This window comes from Macaca nemestrina, chromosome 12 (assembly GCF_043159975.1).
Source record: "Macaca nemestrina isolate mMacNem1 chromosome 12, mMacNem.hap1, whole genome shotgun sequence".
Taxonomy (NCBI): Eukaryota; Metazoa; Chordata; class Mammalia; order Primates; family Cercopithecidae; genus Macaca; species Macaca nemestrina.
In genome coordinates, this window is record NC_092136.1 from 19,347,322 (window position 1) to 19,367,271 (window position 19,950).

At 53.0% G+C, this 19,950-nt stretch overlaps 1 protein-coding gene across 2 annotated transcripts in view; it reads right to left on the bottom strand.

Annotated features, from left to right (window-relative positions):
- Window positions 1-1,958: 1,958 nt before the first annotated feature.
- The window catches only part of LOC105471659 (cAMP responsive element binding protein 3 like 1), a 45,824-nt gene continuing 27,832 nt past the window's right edge, over window positions 1,959-19,950 (bottom strand). The window contains exons 3-12 of one of the 2 annotated variants that reach the window (XM_011724263.2): window positions 15,962-16,146; window positions 13,911-13,989; window positions 12,824-12,981; window positions 11,566-11,715; window positions 11,370-11,428; window positions 11,132-11,200; window positions 7,330-7,429; window positions 6,227-6,353; window positions 2,818-3,082; window positions 1,959-2,638 (exon numbers count right to left, since the gene is read on the bottom strand). In XM_011724263.2, coding sequence (XP_011722565.2) covers window positions 2,602-2,638; window positions 2,818-3,082; window positions 6,227-6,353; window positions 7,330-7,429; window positions 11,132-11,200; window positions 11,370-11,428; window positions 11,566-11,715; window positions 12,824-12,981; window positions 13,911-13,989; window positions 15,962-16,146 — 1,229 coding nt within the window. In that variant the 3' untranslated portion in view covers window positions 1,959-2,601. The remainder of the gene's footprint in view (window positions 2,639-2,817; window positions 3,083-6,226; window positions 6,354-7,329; window positions 7,430-11,131; window positions 11,201-11,369; window positions 11,429-11,565; window positions 11,716-12,823; window positions 12,982-13,910; window positions 13,990-15,961; window positions 16,147-19,950) is intronic. The other variant, XM_071074768.1, reaches the window with a different exon arrangement.

Here is a 19,950-nt window from a genome sequence, read left to right on the forward strand (position 1 = left end):
CACCATGCCCGCCTAATTTTTGTATTTCTACAAAGAGACGGGGTTTCACCATGTTGGCCAGGCTGGTCTGGAACTCCTGACCTCAAGTGATCTGCCCACCTTGGCCTCCCCAAATTCTGGGATTACAGGCATGAACCACTGTGTGCCCGGCCTCATTTCCCTTTTTAATGAACTCACAATCATCTGATTTGGGAATTAATTACATCTGCAAAATCTCTTAACTTTTTCCATAAAAGGTCATCTAATGAGTGTGATGTCCTCTCTTCTTCACAGGTCCCCTCCATGTTCTAGGGGAAGGATTCAACAGGGCGTGTACACCAGTGGATGGGAATCTTGGAGGCTATATTAGAATTCTACCTGCCACACACAGCTAGCAAGTGGCAGCTCCAATACTCAAATGCAGCTCTTCTGACTTAGAAGTCTGTGGCTTCAATCCAGCTGAGGCAAAGGCTACACGAACTAAGAAACTGGCAGGTCTTAGGAGGACCAAACTGAGTATAGTATGTGAAGTGTCTAGCACAGTGCCTGGCCCACGGTGGGGCTCCATTCTTGCAGTGGCCATTCCCAAAGGCCAGGATGGTGGCTTCGATACTCTGTCTTGATCCTTGGAGCAGCCTTGGGGTGAATGAATTGCAGCAGATTCTTTGGATGTTTGGTTTGAATTCTGCATCTGGCTAGAAGAGAAAGCCCAATAGAAATGCCTTCTTGGCCAGGTGCAGTGGCTGATGCCTGTAATCCCAGCACTCTGGGAGGCTGAGGTGGACAGATTGCTTAAGCCCAGGATTTTGAAAACACAGTGAGTTATGATTGCACCACTGGACTCCAACTTGGGCAACAGAGTGAGACCTTGTCATTCATTCATGTACACATACGTACATGCATACATGGGGTTCTCCTTAAATAGGCAGATAAAAAACATTTATCTCAGCTATCTTCCTAATCCTCAATTAAAAGCGTACACATATAAAAGCTATAAATAAAGCCCAGAGACAGAAGAGGAAATAACAAATCAGTCAACAGGATGGGCGCAGTTGCTCATGCCTGTAATCCCAGTACTTTGGGAGGCCAAGGCGGGCGAATCACGAGTCAGGAGATCAAGACCATCCTGGCTAACATGATGAAACCCTGTCTCTACTAAAAATACAAAAATTTAGCTGAGCGCGGTGGCGGGCACCTGTAGTCCCAGCTACTCCAGCTACTCAGGAGACTGAGGCAGGAGAATGGGGTGAACCCGGGAGGTGGAGCTTGCAGTGAGCTAAGATAGCGCCACAGCACTTCAGCCTGGGCGACAGAGCGAGACTCCATCTCACACACAAAAAAATCAGTCAACAAGATATTGGAAAATAAAAAGTGAACAGGCTGGGCATGGTGGCTCACCCCTGTAATCCCAGCACTTTGGGAGGCCATGGTGGGCAGACTGAACCCAGGAGTTTGAGACCAGCCTGGGCAACATAGTGAGACAATACCGCTACAAAAAAAAACCACACAAAAAACAACCTTCTCACACTCCTCCCACACGCCCTGCCAGAACATAAAATCAACTTACCTTTTTTTTTTTTTTTTTTTGAGACAGAGTCTGGCTCTGTCGCCCAGGCTGGAGTGCAGTGGCCGGATCTCAGCTCACTGCAAGCTCCGCCTCCCAGGTTCACGCCGTTCTCCTGCCTCAGCCTCCCGAGTAGCTGGGACTACAGGCGCCCGCCACCTCGCCCGGCTAGTTTTTTGTATTTTTTTAGTAGAGACGGGATTTCACTGTGTTACCCAGGATGGTCTCGATCTCCTGACCTCGAGATCCACCTGTCTCAGCCTCCCAAAGTGCTGGGATTACAGGCTTGAGCCACCGCGCCCGGCCCAACTTACCTTTCTTACTCCCCTACCCTTCGGTTCTACTTTCCCTCCCCTCCATTGAAGAAAGGCACAAAGTCAGGAGTTGATGCTGCATCTTTTTTTTTTTTTTTTTAGTTTTGCTTTCTTAAAGCATGTGCTGAGCTGATGAAGAGAGCAGTTTGGCAATTAAAAAGGCCCAGCAGCTTGGGCAGCAGCAGGGGGGTGCCAGGTGAGGGTCGGGTGTCCCTCTTTCCTGGGCCAGGGAGCAGCAAAGCCCGCACTAACTTCATAAAATATAAAACAAGGGAGGGATGAAGGGAAGAGGGAGATTTGTAAAATACAATATCTTAGGGGATTGGCAATAATAAAAAATAAGGTTCATTATTTACAAACAATTTCTGTTCTTGGTCTCTGTACAGTGGGGGTGGGGTGAGGGGTGTTAGTGAGTGGGATGAGTTGATGTGTCTGTTTGGGTGCAGGGGTGGGGACAGGGAGGCAGTGGTCGTGTTGGGCATATGAGAGAGGAGGTGGGGTACCCAGTGAGTGGTTTGTCTAAGAAGGACGGATGGATGGTGGTGGGAAGGAGAATGAGAACAGAGTGGTTGGCCCAAGGGAAGAGTCCAGATGTCAGGGGCAAGGAAAGGCTGGGAAGTAGAGCCTTTTCTCCTGGAACGGGAAGCTCCAGGAGGCAGGGGCACGAGGCGGATATGGTTAGTGAGCAAGAACTCCTCTTCTGCGTGCCGGGGGTGCGTCCTGTGTCCTGGGTCTTGGCATGGCCTAAGAGAGTTTGATGGTGGTGTTAGGACCCAGATCCCTGGAGAGAGAAGAGAGACCAGGGATGACTCTGTCCAGCAGGAAGCCTTTTACCCTCTGCAAGCTGGATCTAGACCCAGCAGGGATGGGGCCTTGGGAGGGTGTGGCCAATGTGGGGGCCAAGGGTGGGCAGGAGGCAGGTGGACCCTGCCTCAGGAGGGAAAGGGGCTCCCCACCCACCTGTCATGGAACCACTCCTTGGAGTGGGAGAAGTCGGGGCTGGTGCCGTTTCCACCATCTTTAGGCCAGGCCTCACTCAGGTACTTGGTGGTCTCGTGGCTGTTGTCCAGGTGGTCATGCTGCAGGTGGTCCTGGGGCCGCTGCTCTGCCGGCCCCCCGGGGTTGATTTCCCAGCCATCTGGGGGCTCCATGGGCAGCAGGGCGCTGCGGCCATCTTCCCATGAGCCTGCCCCGTCATCGTAGAACAGGAGGCTTCGGGAGGGCACTGGAGAGGGAGTGTAGGATGAGCGGCGTGCCCAAGACTCCCTCCACATCCTGGCCACGTTTATGGCCTAGTGGTTAAGGACACAGGCCCTGGATCTGAGTCCCAGCTCTGACACTTTCTGGATGTGTGACCTCAGGTAAATCACATGCTTTGCTTTAACCTTTCTGAGCCTCAGTGTGCTCATCTGTAAAAGAGGGATACTAGGACCAACCTCATGTAAATGAGAGGTTTAAATGAGGTAATAGAGGGGAAGTGATTGAAACTGTGTTCAGGAAATACTCAGAAAAGTCAGTTCTTCCTAAGCAGAGGGTACTGAGTTTGGGCATCTGGGAGCTGTGTTCTAACCTCCACCACTTACTTGCTCTACCTTTTTTTTTTTTTTTTGAGACAGAGTCTTGCTCTGTCGCCCAGGCTGGAGTGCAGTGGCAGGATCTCGACTCCCTGCAACCTCTGCCTCCTGAGCTCAAGCGACTCTCCTGCCTCAGCCTCCCGAGTAGCTGGGACTACAGGTGTGTGCCACCATATCTGGCTACTTTTTGTATTTTTAGTAGAGACGGGGTTTCACCATGTTGGCCAGGCTGGTCTTGAACTCCTGGCCTCAAGTGATCCTCCCACCTTGGCCTCCCAAAGTGATGGGATTATTGGAATGAGCTACCGCATCTGGCCAGTCCACCACTTACTTTCTGTGAGACCTTGAATAAGTCTCTTCCCTATTCTAGATCCTAGTTTGCCCTTCAGAGAAGGAAAACAAACATCTGTTGGACGCCCACCATTTGCTAGGCATTATCTAAGGCCCATAGACCTAAGTAGAGTGGTTAAAATCTGAGAGAAACTCTAGGGAATGAGGTTTCTTTCCTTTTCTTTTCTTTTTTTTTTTTTTTTTTTTTGAGACAGAGTCTCGCTTTGTTGCCCAGGCTGGAGTGCAGTGGCGCGATCTCCGCTCACTACAAGCTCCGCCCCCTGGGTTCATGCCATTCTCCTGCCTCAGCCTCCCGAGTAGCTGGGACTACAGGCGCCCGCCACCATGCCCGGCTAATTTTTTTGTATTTTTAGTAGAGATGGGGTTTCACAGTGTTAGCCAGGATGGTCTCGATCTCCTGACCTCGTGATCCGCCCGCCTCGGCCTCCCAAAGTGCTGGGATTACAGGCATGAGCCACCGCGCCCGGCCAGGAATGAAGTTTCTTTAGCCCCACTTTCCAGAGGAGGCAACTGAAGTTCTAGGCACTCAGGGAAATTGTCCTCCCTGAAAGGAGGATGCGAACCCAGGTCTGCCTGGCCCTGGGATCTGCCGCCCCTCCGGCTCTGCAGCCATGACCTCATAGTATGTGTGAATAGCAGTCCCTGGAACTGTGCAATGCGCCAGCTCTGCAAACCAGCCTGCTCCAAAGCCATCTGCCTGCTGGGATGTGTCCTCCTCCTCTCCACCCAGCCCAGGTCCTGGGCCTAAAACCCACACTGCCTTCTCTCCAAGGGGTTCATTCATTCCCTCCTCTCACTGTGGCTTTGTCCATCAACCCCAGCTCTCTTTCCACTCCTTTCCCTCCAGTGGCTTTTGTGGCCTTGGAAAAGCAGACACATGGCTCTCCAGACCTTGCATTGCTGCTGCCCACCCACCTTTAGTGACCACCCTGTTCTCTCCTCCTCAGCCTGCACGTGTCCGGGGAGGAGCTTTCACTCTCCCTGTCTCTACTTCCTCTTTCCCTAACCCTCCCCACACCAGCTTCCTCCCCTCAAGGCCCTCAATGTCTAGCTCATCCTCCCTGCTATATCCCTCCTTCTTGAAACTCACTCCTTAATCTTCCCTCCTCTGACCTCCCATCTGTTTCCTCTTCCTCCTCCTGTCCTGTCAGACACGTGGTAATTGGTAAGTGACTGACTGGTAAGTGATGAGGGACAGCCAGGAAGTTCCTCTGGGGGTCCACCTGAAGGATTCTCTCCCTCTGAAATCCACACTCTTCTTTGCTGGGCCCTCCCCTGGTTCTCCTTTTGCCAGCTACTGTGATGTAGCTATTCTCTCCTCCGTGAGCTCAAAGAGACTGAGTGTGCTCATTTCATAAGCACAGACACTGCTGTTTCATGCCCTGTCTCACAGCCATGGCTCAGTAAGCGCAAAATTGCCACTCCCATTTTCTAGATGAAGAAATGAAAGCTTAGGACAATTTCTTCATTTCTAGATGAAGAAATGAATTAAGACACATGCTTCAGGTTACACAGCAAGTGGCAGTGCCAGTTACGACGGACTTAACATCCACATGCTCCTAACCACTGTACTTTACTATCCCCCTTGGAAACGGTAGATATCTGAACCCACACCACCACTACCCTTCCTCTGTCCACGGTAGACATTATTAATGGACCATGACACTCCTTCCTGTCAATTCTGAATGGTGCCTCAGAGTCCTTCTTTTTTTTGAGATGAGTCTCACTCTGTCACCCAGGCTAGAGTGCAGTGGCGTGATCTTGGTTCACTGCAACTTCTGCCTCCCAGGTTCAAGCGATTCTCCTGTCTCACCCTTCTCAAGTAGCCGTGGCTACAGGCACACGCCACCATGCACAGATAATTTTTGTATTTTTAGTAGAGATGGGGTTTCACCATGTTGGCCAGGTTGGCCTCGAACTCCTGACCTCAGGTGATCCACCTGCCTCGGCCTCCCAAAGTGCTGGGATTACAGGCGTGAGCCATCGTGCCCAGCCCAGGGTCCTTCTTAACACAGTGTTTCAGGCAGCTACCACCACCTTACTGGAAATGGCCTTTGAACTGAAACTCACTTGCTGTCCCTATCATGAGGTACTGATGGTGCCTAGCAGATGCCGCATAAGCACTAGCACCATAATGCATGGGGCACAGGGCTGGAACATTCCTGTTATCCCCTAAACCCACCTCCTGCAAGCCACTCCTGAAGCTCTCTGGGAGCTAGGCTGGGCATTGAGAGCTCTATATTTTAGTCCCAATTCTACCACAAACACTGAGCAAAGCATAGACTCTCTTTGGGCCTCAGTTTCCCCATCTGGAAAATGAGGCAGAATGAGATAATGCCGACCCCACACTTGGCTTCTCTCTTATGTCTGGCTTCTGCCTGGACACTGGGGCTGGGGCAGGGCAGCCCCAGACCAGGGAGCTGGCATGACAGGTGGGCACTCACTCTGGCTGGCCGTGTAGATGCTGTCTGCGGCTATGGGGTCTTCCTTCACAGTCTGGGAGCCGGAGGAGAACTCGGGAAGGCAGGGCACGAGGGAGCCCAGCACCAGAACAAAGCACAAGGCTGCCACCTGGTAGCAAAGAGACAGTGGCATCAGATCTGGGGCAAGGAGGGGCTGCGGCCCTGACCACCCCACTCCTCCTCTCCCAAACCAACAGGCACAAAAGTCTCAGCGTTTTCCCAAAGAAGCAGCTCCTCCAGCTGACCACTTCCTCCCACACGTGGGGTCTCCCATCCTCTCTGGGGAAGGCAGGGGCCGCTCAGGCCATCCCAGCCCATTGTAGGGGGGTCGCCACAGGCAGTGCTAGAAGTAAGAGGGAAGTGGCCAATGTGGAGTCACCCTATGGGGTAGAGGAATCAGGAAAGGAAGGAATAGGTGCAGGCGGGGCTTGGGGCCGGGACGAGGGAGGGGGACACATCAGCACGTCACGTTCTCAGCCGGCTTCTGGGGAGTCTGGCTAGCGGGAGGTGCTGAGAGCCAGGGAGCCCACACTACCCCTGCCCATAGCCTGGCTCTGCCGTCTGACAGCTCGAGGGTCTTAGAGGGCCGGGGCCTGTTGAGCTAGGCAGCAAGAGGCTGGCCATTTCCAGAAGAAGATGGAAGAGCGACTGGAAGAGGTCTGAAGCACACCCTTGGAGCCTTCCGGGTTTCCAGGGGCTTCCTCAGCCTTTTCACTGCCATCCGTTCCAGAAAGAACCATGTCCGTACTTCCCTGAGTCTCCCCAAGCCCTTCCCTGCACAAAGCCTGTGGAAGCCACCTCCTCAAGGAACCTGCCCAGTTGTCCCCTAGCTGGGGCCACGGGAGTCACCTACACATCTACACTGTGTTAACCAGTCGGGGACCGGTGTGAGGCAAAAGGCACCACGGGCTCGGAGAAGGAGGCTGGGGTCAGCTAGAACCGGCCCACCAGGCGCCAGGATGGTGTACCCTGGTGATACTGCCCACGATGTTACCGATCCTCAAAGCTCTGCCCAACCCTGGAAAATGCCAGCCTTGGAAAGAACTCTCCTCCTGTGGGCCTGTGGTGGAGGGAGCCACACCTACCATGAGGCAGGTCCCAGTCTGGGTGGCGGCCATCTTGTAAGGTCTGGAGATCTTGTTGGTGACCAGAGTCTGGAGTTTCTGCAGCTGCTGGAGCAGGGTCCTGAGGAGGGCACAGCAGTCAGCTGGCAGGCTTTGACCCCGCAGGCATCTCTGCCTCCTGGAGCTCTCCTAGGGGGCTGGCTCCAGACATGGCCTCCACACCAGGTGCCCGTTTCAGCCAAGATAGGAAAGGTCACCTCCTGAGTGGCTCCTCTGCAGAGTGGCCTGGCACCTGGGGCCTGCCTCATGGTGACTGGCTGGGTCACCCTGTGGAAGCTCAGGCCTGCCCTGTGATGCTCCTGGCCAAGAGGGTTGGAGGAGGGAAGGTCTACCCCCAGCTGCGCGGAGGCCAGCCTTCTTTTGCTTAACAGACACCTGCCACAGGTTCATTGACCTTCCCTCCCTGGCACCCCCAGCATCCTGAGCTGATATGAAAGAGCTGTTTGGCACAGTGCGTGGTATGTAGTGAGTGTCTAGTAAATGGTAGCTATTGTTTTTGTTAGGTTTTTTGTTTTGTTTTGTTTTGTTTTGAGACAGAGTCTCGCTCTGTCGCCCAGGCTGGAGTGCAGTGGTGCGATTGTGACTCACTGCAACCTCTGCCTCCCAGGTTCAAGTGATTCTCCTGGCTTAGCCTTCTGACTAGCTGGGACTACAGGCGTGCGCCACCACGCCCAGCTAATTTTTGTATTTTTCGTAGAGACAGGGTTTCGCCAGGCTGGTCTGGAACTCCTGACCTCAGTGATCCATCCGCTTCGGCCTCCCAAAGTGTTGGGATTACAGGTATGGGCCACCGTGCCCAGCCATTTTTGTTTTATTGCTGAGTTTTTGTTTTATTATCAAGGCACTTCGTTTATTTATAGATTTCCACGTCAGTCTCCTTTACTAACTGTGGCCTCCCTGAGGGTGAGGACTAGGTCCCACTCAGTGTGGAATCTTCTGGGTGCACACAGAATGCGTTCGGCACAGGCTTGGTGGGAAAATGTTTTCTCTCTCTCCACCCAACCGGGCACATAGGGGTTGCAGTTCCCACAATGTACAGCAGGTGGCGAAATAGCTCTAAGGGCCTGGACCTACTTTGGGCCAGAAAGGAACCCCAGCCAGAGACAGAGGGGTGGGGTGGGGGGTCAGGTGGGATTCTCCAGGCCAATCAGGGAACAGAGGAGTGGCTGGATCCCGCTGGAGAAGCTGAGGGAGAAGGAAGGAAAGAAGGAAAAAGTCTTGTGTTGAGCACCTGCTGCATATCAAGGCTGTTGTCTAGGTTATTGTAATTAATCCCAGCAAATAATTATTAAAGACCTACCACAGGCTCATGGCTGGGTACTATCAGGAATTTGGAATGAAAATAATGGCAGGGTGTGGTGGCTCACGCCTGTAATTTCAGCACTTTGGGAGGCCGAGGCAGGAGGATTACATGAGGTCAAGAGTTCAAGACCAGCCTGGTCAACATAGCGAAACCCTGTCTCTACTAAAAATACAAAAATTAGCCGGGCGTGGTGGTACATGTCTGTAATCCCAGCTATTTGGGAGGCTGAGGCACGAAAATTGCCTGAACCCAAGAGGTGGAGGTTGCAGTGAGCCGAGATTGTGCCACTGCACTCCAACCTGGGCAACAGAGCAAGCCTCTGTCTCAAAAAAAAAAAAAAAAAAAAGAAATAAATAAAAATTTAAAAATAAAAATAATAGAAGAAGACCAGGTGTGGTGGATCATGCCTATAATCCCAGCACTTTGGGAGCCAAAGCAGGAGGTATGCTTGAGCCCAGGAGCTGGAGACCAGCCTGGGCAACATAGCAAGACCCCGTCTCTACAAAATACTTAAAATTAGCCAGGGGAAAGGCCGGGCGCGGTGGCTCACGCCTGTAATCCCAGCGCTTTGGGAGGCCGAGGCGGGCGGATCACAAGGTCAGGAGATCGAGACCATGGTGAAACCCCGTCTCTACTAAAAATACAAAAAATTAGCCGGGTGCGGTTGTGGGCGCCTGTAGTCCCAGCTACTCGGGAGGCTGAGGCAGGAGAATGGCGTGAACCCGGGAGGCGGAGCTTGCAGTGAGCCGAGATCGCGCCACTGCACTCCAGCCTGGGCGACAGAGCGAGACTCCGTCTCAAAAAAAAAAAAAAAAAAAAATTAGCCAGGGGTGGTGGTGTGTGCCTGTGGCCCTAGCTACTTAGGAGGCTGAGGGGGTGGGAAGAATCAAGAGTTTGAGGCTGCAGTGAGCTATGATCATCCCATTACGCCCCAGCGTGGGCAACAGAGTGATACCCTATCTCGAGAAAATAAATAAATAAAAATAATGAAAGAAGAATAAAAGCTAACATGAATTGCACATTCCTAAATGCCAAGCATCAGGCTGGGTCCTTTATTCGCAGGATCTCATTAATACCCTCACATCAATCCTATGAAATAATGTTTCTTTTCTTTTTTTTTTTTGAGATGAAGTCTCACTCTGACACCCAGGCTGGAGTGCAGTGGCGTCATCTCAGCTCACTGTAACCTCTGCCTCCTGGGTTCCAGCGATTCTCCTCCCTCAACCTCCTGAGTAGCTGGGATTACAGCCATGCACCACCACACCTGGCTAATTTTTGTATTTTTAGTAGAGATGGGGTTTCACCATGTTGGCCAGGCTGGTCTTGAACTCCTGGCCTCAAGTGATCTGCCCGCCTTGGCCTCCCAAAGTGCTGGGATTACAGGCGTGAGCCACTGTGCCCGACCCTAGGAGATAATGTTTCTATAATCCCCATTTAGACGAAGAAACAGGGGCCCAGAGATATTTAATGATTTCTCCAGAGTCACAAAAATGGCAAAGCAGTATAAGAACCCAGAGCTGTGACTTTACGTGGCTGCTACCTGCCAGGCACTGCGCTGCTGTCTCTACACTCCTGTTTCTCAAACTTCATAGTGCATGTGAATCACCCAAGACCTTGTGAATGTGCAGTTTTTAGCTTAGTAAGTCTGGAGAGAGTTCTGATAGTCTGCATTTTTTTTTTTTTTTGAGATGGAGTCTCGCTCTGTTGCCCAGGCTGGAGTGCAGTGGCCAGATCTCAGCTCACTGCAAGCTCCGCCTCCTGAGGTTTACGCCATTCTCCTGCCTCAGCCTCCCGAGTAGCTGGGACTACAGGCGTCCGCCACCACGCCCGGCTAGTTTTTTGTATTTTTTTTAGCAGAGACGGGTTTCACCATGTTAGCCAGGATGGTCTCGATCTCCTGACCTCGTGATCCGCCCGTCTCGGCCTCCCAAAGTGCTGGGATTACAGGCGTGAGCCACTGTGCCCAGCCTGCATTTCTAACAAGCTCCCAGGCGATGCTGATGTTGCCTGTCCGGGGCAACTGGCTTTGAGTAACAAGGATTTACACCAGTGGTTCTCAAACTTGAGGGTGCAACCTAATTACCTGGAGGACTTATTAAAACGCAGGGCGCTGGGCCCTACCCCCCGGAGCTTCTGATTCAGTAGACCTGGCATGGGGCCAGAGAATAAGCACATCTACTAATTCCCAGGGGTTGTTGTTGGTCTGAGGACCACAGTTTGAAAACACCTGCTCACTTAAGCAACTCCCCCGCCCTGCCAGGTGTCTAGTAGGTGAGGAAAAATGGGAACGCAGGGAGCGGCAGGATGTAAGTGGCCCAAGGCTACAGGGTGTGTTTCTGGGGTCCCTGTTATCCTAAACTTAGTTCTCTCTCCTCTCCCCTGTCTCCCAGAGCTATGCAAAGCCAGGCACGGGTTGCAGAGGGGCAGGGGGCCAGGTTGGATGCAGGAGGCACCACCCACCTGTTGGCATTCTCCAGGGTCTCTACCTTCTTCCACAGTTCATTGTTCTCAGATGTAAATGTTTCCACCCTGTAGGGGCCAAGCAGGCACAGGCTTAGGGGCAGCCCCCTCGGCCCTGCCCACCACCATCACACTCCCTGTGCCCCCAGCCTCTGCTGCCCCATGAGGGAGGGCCTGGGGAGGGCAGGTCAGGGGAGGGAGTGGCGCATGGATTCCCCACCCCTCCCAAGCCGCTTACTTCTTTTCTAGACACTCCACATACTCCTTCTTCTTACGACGGCTCTCCTGGGCCGAGATCTAGAGGGGGAGGCCCGAAAACAAGGGTTAGCACTGCCACATATTCACTTCCTGGGCCCCCCAGTTTCAGAGCTGGTATGCCAGGGGAGCCCATCCACCAAGGAAGCCCTCTGAAGCCCCAGGGTGGCAGGCTTTACCTTGTTCTTGATTTTCCTCCGGACTCTCTTTAAGGCTTTCTCCTCGGCTTTGGTGAGGGGGAGTTTTGTGGGGATGGGGTAGCCCTCAGCAATCAGGGTCCGCTTCTCCTCCTCTGTCAGGAGCAGTGGCCCTGATGTCCCCTGTAATTTCTGTAGGAAGTATGACGTGGTAGTTAGGAGCCAGGCAGCCCTGGGTTCAAATTCAAGCTCTGCCATGTGCTATCTATATGACCTGGGCAAGGCACACAACGCTCTGCGCCTCAGTTTCCTCATCTGAAAAGGGGGTGGATCTGGGTGAAATTGAGTAACACGTGTCAGCTGCCAGGCGGTGCTGAGAGCTCAGGTGTTAGGCTCTTAGTGCATTGTTCGGGAGGGCTTCCTGCATCCCATCCCTGAGACCACACCCTCAAAGCTTACTTGTCCAGGATGCCCCAAACAGCATCTCCATCACACCCCTCCCTACAATCTTGGCTTGGGAGACTCCACACCCATCCCAGGGCTCAGGGCCTAGCTCCATGTTTCCTGGGGATTGTGGACCATCTGGGCACTGCCCTTCACACAGCACTCCTTGGAGGCAGCCTGGGTCATCCCCTGGAGGTCAGGAATGTCAAGTTCTAGTCCTGGCTCTGCAACAGTCTCCTTTCACCATGAGGCAGGGCGAAAGGATTTGAATTCCCGGCCGGGTGCAGTGGCTCATGGCTGTAATCTCAGCACTTTGGGAGGCTGAGGCGGGCAGATCACGAGGTCAAGAGATCGAGACCAGCTTGGCCAACGTGGTGAAACTAAAAGTACAAAAATTAGCTGGGCATGGTGGTGTGCACCTGTAGTGCCAGCTACTAAGGAGGCTGAGGCAGGAGAATCACTTGAACCCAGGAGGTGGAGGTTGCACTCCAGCCTGTTGAGAGAGTGAGACTCCATCTAAAAAAAAAAAAAAAAAAATTAGCCGGACGCGGTAGCCAGTGCCTGTAATACCAGCTACTTGGGAGGCTGAGACAGGAGAATTGCTTGAACCTGGGAGGCAGATGTTGCAGTGAGCCAAGACTGAGTCACTGCACTCCAGCCTGGGCGACAGAGCAAGACTCAAAAAAAAAAAAAAAAAAAGGATTCAAGCTCCCATCTGCCAGGCAGGCATCCCTCTGAATTCTGATGAGGGTGGGGATCAGTCTCAGGGCTCCCCAAACCCTCCCTGCTGGCCGTGCGCTCAAGTGGATATATTCAATTCCTCACTTCTGGGATCAGCCCATCCCCAGCTCCTTACGTGAGGGGCAGTCAGGAGTGGGGAGGTGGAGATGGCCGTGGAGGAGCGTGCCATGGGCCTGACAGGGCTGGAGGGGGGCAGAGAGCGGGGACTCTGGGAGCCGTCGCTGTCACTGCCGTGGCTGCTGGGAGGCGTCGGAGGCATCTGCACCAGGTCCTCTGGGAAGAGCAGGGGAAACCGGGTTAGCAACGTTGCACACCAGCTCCACTTGGACATCATGAGTTCAGCTGAGCATGGGCTTGCACCAGCCCTGACATTGTGGGACACGGACTGCCAGGCCCTTGGCCTCAGCTGTGACATCAGAAGCCCCTCTGCAGTGTCAGAAAGACAGTTGACATCCAGGTAGCCAATTCCTGGGTGCTGCTTCATCTGACACCACAGAGGCCCAGCTCCTTTACGGCTCGCCTTTGGTGTAGACATCATAGGAGCTGAATTATTGGGAGGTCCTCCCTGACCTCTGACTTCACAGGGTTCAGGGTCTTAACCTCAGCAACTCCAGAAGGTCACTAAGCTCCAGCTCAGCAAGGTGAGTGGGGCCTTTCTCTCATAGGGTCAGGCTGGGCAAGCAGGAGCGATGGCAGCAGTAGATTGGGCAAGAAGAGGACTGGATGAAGGCCAGGTGCAGTGGCTCACACCTGTAATCCCAGCACTCCGGGAGGCTGAGGCAGGTGGATCGCCTGAGGTCAGGAGTTCGAGACCAGCCTGACCAATATGGTGAAACCCTGTCTCTACTAAAAAATACAAAAATTACCCAGGTGTGGTGGTGGGCACCTGTAATCTCAAGTACTCAGGAGGCTGAGACAGGAGAATTGTTTGAACCTGGGATGGGGAGGTTGCAGTGAGCCGAGATCACGCCACTGCACTCCAGCCTGGGTGACAGAGTGAGACTCCATCTCAAAAAAAAAAAAAAAAAAAAGAAGAGGACTGGACGAAGAGCGGGCATGGATGGAGGGAGATTGGGTAGGGCAGGGTGGAGAGGATATTCTGGAGGCGGGGTTGTTAAGAGACAGGGGTGGGCTGAACCAAGAAAGTAGGGATGCTATCTGCCCACGACTGGAGGGGAAGAGCCCTTCCCCTGGACACCTACCCGGTGTCACTTTGAGGAACTGGTTCACCTCCGGAGGCTCTGCTTTGATCACTGGCAGCTGAGTCATCTCTCCTGGGGCCTGAGGAACAGACAAGCCCAGCTCCATTAGCTGCCCCTGGGTCTGTCCCCAGCATGCCATCTACCCACCTCCTCCTTAAGTCTGGTGGCCTGCCCTGCACAGTTGGGGAAGTGGCTGGGCTTGGAGTTCTGGGCACAGCTGCAAGGGAACACAGGCAAGTTCTTGAGCCTAGGAAAGCCAAGTTACACCTAAGAGAAAGGACTGGTGGCCAAGTAATGTAGCTCAGACCTTAAGCTCAGAGAAGGTGAGCCTCTGAGGGTGGGGCCACCTTCCACACCAACTGTGAAGGCCACACAGGCTTTGGTATGTGGGTTGCCATGAGGACAAGAACAAGAGGTAATGTCTGGAATAGTGTAGCTGTTCAATGGCTGGTAGCAATAGTACAGAAGAAGGAGGCATTAATTGGCTGGGGGCTCCGAGGACGCTCCCTGAGAAGTCAAAGTCTGAAATGAGTCCCAGGGTATAAATAGAAGTAGAATCCAGACAAAGAAGTTGGAGGCAATGAGAGCTCCTAATGGATTTGAAGCAAGGGCCTGATAGAATCAGATGGACATTTTTAACAAACATGCATTTCTCTTTATTTCTATTCTGACTTGTGGTTCCAGAAAGGACTTCAAGAACATGCATGGCTTTGTACACGTGACTACCGACATGCATGTAAGTGGTGCTCTCTCTGAGGAAGGCATGGTGTTGGGGGCTGGATTTCAGGCCCTGGGCTGCAGCCCCAGAGAGAAGATCGTGATATTGTGGGTGGGACGCAGAATCCAGAATGTAGGCTGATGAGTAAGAATCCCAGAAAGTTCAAGTTGGCAGGGACCTTGGAGACTCCTTGGTCCACATCCCAGCTGATCCCTCGAGTGAGAGGGGACTGTGGTGCAGAGAACTCACTGTTGACAATGCCAGCTCCTGTGCCTTCTACTAGGGGTTATGACCTCCCCTGTGTGGGCTTCAGGGTCTGGCAGGCCGAATTTGGAAGGCAGGTCAGTTGCTTCTAACTGCATGATTTTGGGCAAATTGCTTAACCCCTTGAGCCTCAGTTTCCCTGTCTGAAGCCTCCTCGCCTCTGGCTGCTGCTGCTGTCACTCCTTTGGCAAAGCCTGAGGAGTCTCAGAACCAGTCTTGGAGACGGTTTCAAAAGATCCTGCATATTTGCCACCAACCCTTGATCCCATGGGTCTGTGGTGGGGCAGACAGGGGCTGACCTTTCTTGCTTCGGCCACCTACAGTTTGAGCAAGTGAGCCGTGTGGCCAGCAGGGGGCAGGGCCAGCCACGTTCCCATCTAGGGATTTTAAGATGCTGCTCATCCTGTGGAATCCTAGGGCTAGAGGCACCTTAGGGGGTTCATGAGCCCATTTTACAGAGAAGGAGGACACGGAACGTGCCCAGAACACAGAGGAGGCTCCGAGTTGGGACTCAGGCAGGGCCTTGGCTAGGAGCCAGGGGTCTGGGGTTCACATTCCCAGAGGGGTCTTGGGTTTATAGCTGAATGCTGTCATCTACACATTCGTGGAGGTGGGAGCTCAGCCTGAGAGTGTGGGTTAAAAATATTAATCTCATAAATGTAAACAATTGGAATATAGCACACTTTTTTTTTTTTTTGTAATTTCCATTTTGGTCTTTCTTTTTTAAAAATCCTGAAGCTTTGAGAAAAGTCATCTGCCTGGACTGTCTCTACCTCTGAGACCCTGGACTGGGCTCCTGATGCCAGCCCTGCAAGTTGTCTTTTTCTGCACAGGCGAGAGCCTTTGTTACTCCAAGGGGGCTGTGGCTTGTGCCCGTTGCAGGATGGTGAAGGGGCAGCCAGTGGAGCAGGCGGAGGCCTGGGCTGGGCTGAGGCTTCCCACCCTCAGCCCTGAGGTTCCTGTCTTCCTGTTCACAGAGCCCTGGGGCACAGGGCTTTGGGCAACTCTTCCCGCAGACCCACCAGCCCTCCTCCCTCCCTCAGCCCTTACAAACCATCCCCAGGCTCACCTGGTGGGGGATGGGCAGCCTGGACAAGGGGCTGAGGCCCAGCAGCGGGGTGGTGGCCATGGCGGCCGCGGCAGCCATGGCTGAGGGGGCAGCCAGAGGGTCCACAGGCAGCTCCGGGCTCTGCTCCTGCTTCACCATGATGGAGCACAGTTTGTGTCCCAGCGCCCACGCTCCATGCTCCACGTCTAGGGGAAGGGGAAAGGCTCAGGGGACTCCAGGGCAGAGGTCTCAGTCCCCTGCCTGCCCCCTGGGAGCTGCTCTAGGCTGAACTGAAGAGAGCTGTTGGGATATACCAGGGGCAGGCGGGAAAGAGGGTGGTTGTGAGGTGAGGGGGAATTGTCTTGGGCCAGAAGAGGGGAGGACATCCTCTTCATTCAGCAGCTTACAGAATGAGCTTGGGCACCAGATTCACACTCCTCTTGATTGGCTGTGTGACCTTAGGCTAGTTGCTTAACCTCTCTGAGCCTGAGCTTCTTCATCTGTAAAATGGGGAAAGAACCTAATAGAGAATTCTGAGGCTTAAGTAGTATAATGTACATAAGACACTTAACACTGTGAGTGTTAATACTTAACACTGGTGAGAAGCAAATGTTCAAGCTGGGTGCCGTGGCTCACTCCTGTAATCCCAGCACTTTGGAAAGTCAAGACAGGCAGAACGCTTGAGCCCAGGAATTCGTAACCAGCCTGGGAACCATGGCGAAATCCCATCTCTACCAAAAATAAACACACACAAAATTAGCTGGGTGTGGTGGTGTGTGCCTATAATCCCAGCTACTCAGGAGGCTGAGGTGGGAGAATCACTTGAGTGGCCAGGTGCAGTGGCCCACACCTGTACTCCAGTTCTTTGAGAGGCCAAGGCAGGCGGATCGCTTGAGTCCAGGAGATCGAGACCAGCCCGGACAACATGGTGAAAGCCCGTCTCTACTAAAAATACAAACATTAGCCAGTTGTGGCGGCACATGCCTGTAGTCCCAGCTACTGGGGAGGCTGAGGCAGGAGAATCGCTTGAACCCGGGAGGCAGAGGTTGCAGTGAGCTGAGATCGTGCAACTGTACTCCAGCCTGGGCACAGAGTGAGACTCTGTCTCAAAAAAAAAAAAAAAAAAAAAAAGAGAGAGAGAATTGCTTGGGAGGCGGAGGTTGCAGTGAGCCAAGATTGCGCTACTGCACTCCAGCCTAGACAGAGTGAGACTCTGTCTCGGAAAAAAAAAGAAAAAAAAGGGGCCGGGCGCGGTGGCTCAAGCCTGTAATCCCAGCACTTTGGGAGGCCGAGACGGGCGGATCACGAGGTCAGGAGATCGAGACCATCCTGGCTAACACGGTGAAACCCCGTCTCTACTAAAAATACAAAAAACTAGCCGGGCGAGGTGGCGGGCGCCTGTAGTCCCAGCTACTCAGGAGGCTGAGGCAGGAGAATGGCGTAAACCTGGGAGGTGGAGCTTGCAGTGAGCTGAGATCCGGCCACTGCACTCTAACCTGGGCGACAGAGCGAGACTCCGTCTCAAAAAAAAAAAAAAAAAAAAAAAAAAAAAAAAAAAGAAAAAAAAGGAATAAGTGTTCAATAAACACAAGCCAGTGTTAAAATACAGCTATTGTTATTTAGTAAACATTTGCTGAGAACTGTGCTAGGTGCTGGGGATATAGGAAGAGTCACAAGCAGTTCAGCAAAGTTGGAATGCAAAGGGGAGTGGAAGATGGAGTCAGAGAGGCTACTGGGGGTGACTTGGCCTTGGAGGCTGGGTTAGTTCAGATATGTGACTTTATCCTAAAGCAAATGGGGAGCCACTGAAGAGTTTTGCATGTGCTCAAATTTATTTTAGGTGGTTTTTTTTGTTTGTTTGTTTTTGTTTTTGTTTTTTTTTTTTACTGAGACAGGATCTCACTCATTCGCCCAGGCTGGAGTGCAGTGGTGCCATCATGAGTCACTGCAGTCTTGACTTTCCTGACTCAATTGATTCTCCCTCCTCAGCTTCCTAAGTAACTGGGACTACAGGCACATGCCACCATGCCTAACTAATTTTTGTATTTCTTTGTAGAGATGAGGTCTCCTGATGTTGCCCAGGCTGGTCTCGAGCTCAAGTGATCCACCCGCCTCAGCCTCCTGAAGTACTGGGATTACAGGCGTGAGCCATTGTACTTGGCCCAAATTTGAAATTTTAAGAAAGATTATGGCTGGGTGCGGTAGCTCACACCTGTAATCCCAGCTTTGGGAGGCTGAGGCAGGAGGATTGCTTGAGCCCAAGAGTTCAAGGTTGCAATGAACTATGATCAGACCACTGCACTCCAGCTGGGTGACAGAGTGAGACCCTGTCTCTAAAATTAAATCAATTAAAAAAATATGGCCGGGCATGGTGGCTCAGGCCTGTACTCCCAGCACTTTGGGAGGTGGAGACGGGTGGATCATGAGGTCAGGAGATCGAGACCATCCTGGCTAACAAGGTGAAACTCTGTCTCTACTAAAAATACAAAAAATTAGCCGGGTGTGGTGGTGGGCGCCTGTGGTTCCAGCTACTCGGGAGGCTGAGGCAGGAGAATGGCGTGAATCTGGAAGGCGGAGCTTACAGTGAGCTGAGATCCAGCCACTGCACTCCAGCCTGGGCGACAGAGCGCGACTCCGTCTCAAAAAAAAAAAAGAAAAAAAGTGTGTATACATATATATGTGTGTGTGTGTGTGTGTGTGTGTGTGTATATATATGTGTATATATATAATCACTCTGCCCTCCTGTGGGGACTGGACTGACTGCAGGCAAGATGGAGGCAGGGAGAACTGCAGGAGGTGTTGAAATCGGCCAGGAGAGAGAAGGGGAGGCCTGAGCAAAGGCAGTGACAGTTGTGATGGAGAGGAGGGAACAGATTTAGAAGGAAGCATCCACAGGACCTGGTGACTGGGGGTATGTGGTGGGCGGAGGGGGCGGCGGTGGGGAGGAGTGGGAGGTGAGGCTTAGATTTCCTGAGGGAAGAACCCACCTCCTGCCCACCTAGTGGGCCTCCTGGTTTCACCTGGGCAATAGGGTTGGCAGGCATCACTCCTTTTCCTGATGGATGCCCACATTCTTCCACCCTAAGTCAGCCCTGTTCACGGTGGCCCCACTGCCTGTCAGCCATTGAAGCATTGGGTAAGACAGGGGAGAGGGGAGGGGAGCCAACATTTGAGGATGGGCTGGAGGGGACTCTGGACTTTGGGGCCTGCTGTGGCGGGGGAGAGGGGGTAGTGGCTGATTGGCCACCTTTGAGGCCAGGCCCCACCCTGCTGGGAGCCTGAGTGCCCCAGCTCTGGGCCACAGGCTGCCCGTGGGCTCCAGGAATACCCACAGTCTTCCCAAATTACAGGGCCAGGCCACCGGCCTCCGGGAAGCTGCCCCCTGCAAAGGGCCCACAGACAAATTGCTTTAAAAATAGACTTGGGAGCCGGGTGTGGTGGCTCACTCCTGTAATCTCAGCAATTTGGGAGGCTGGTGCGGGAGGATCACTTCAGGCCAGGAGGTTGAGACTGTGGTGAGCCAAGATCGCAACACTGTACCCTAGCCTGAGTGACAGAATAAGACCCTGTCACCCTGCCCCCCCCCAAAATTAATAATAAAAAAAAAGACTTGGGGTGGCTGAGGAGTTGCAGGGCTGATCTAAGAGGGGTAGATGTCCCTGCCCTCATGGGGTCTGGGGGGAGGCACAAACGTTTGTCTTTGCCCCTGGGGGATCTCAAAGGCCATCAGACGCAGCTCACACTTCTTGTGCTGAGCACAGCTCTAAGCCCTTGACACACATGAACTTCTATTTTCTTTTTCTTTGAGATGGAGTTTTGCTCTTGTTGCCCAGGCTAGAGTGCAATGGTATGATCTCAGCTCACTGCAGCCTCTGCCTCCTGGGTTCACTGATTCTACTGCCTCAGCCTCCCGAGTAGCTGGGATTACAGTCATGAGCCACCACTCCCGGCTGATTTTGTACTTTTAGTAGAGACAGGGTTTCTCCATGTTGGTTAGGCTGGCCTTGAAC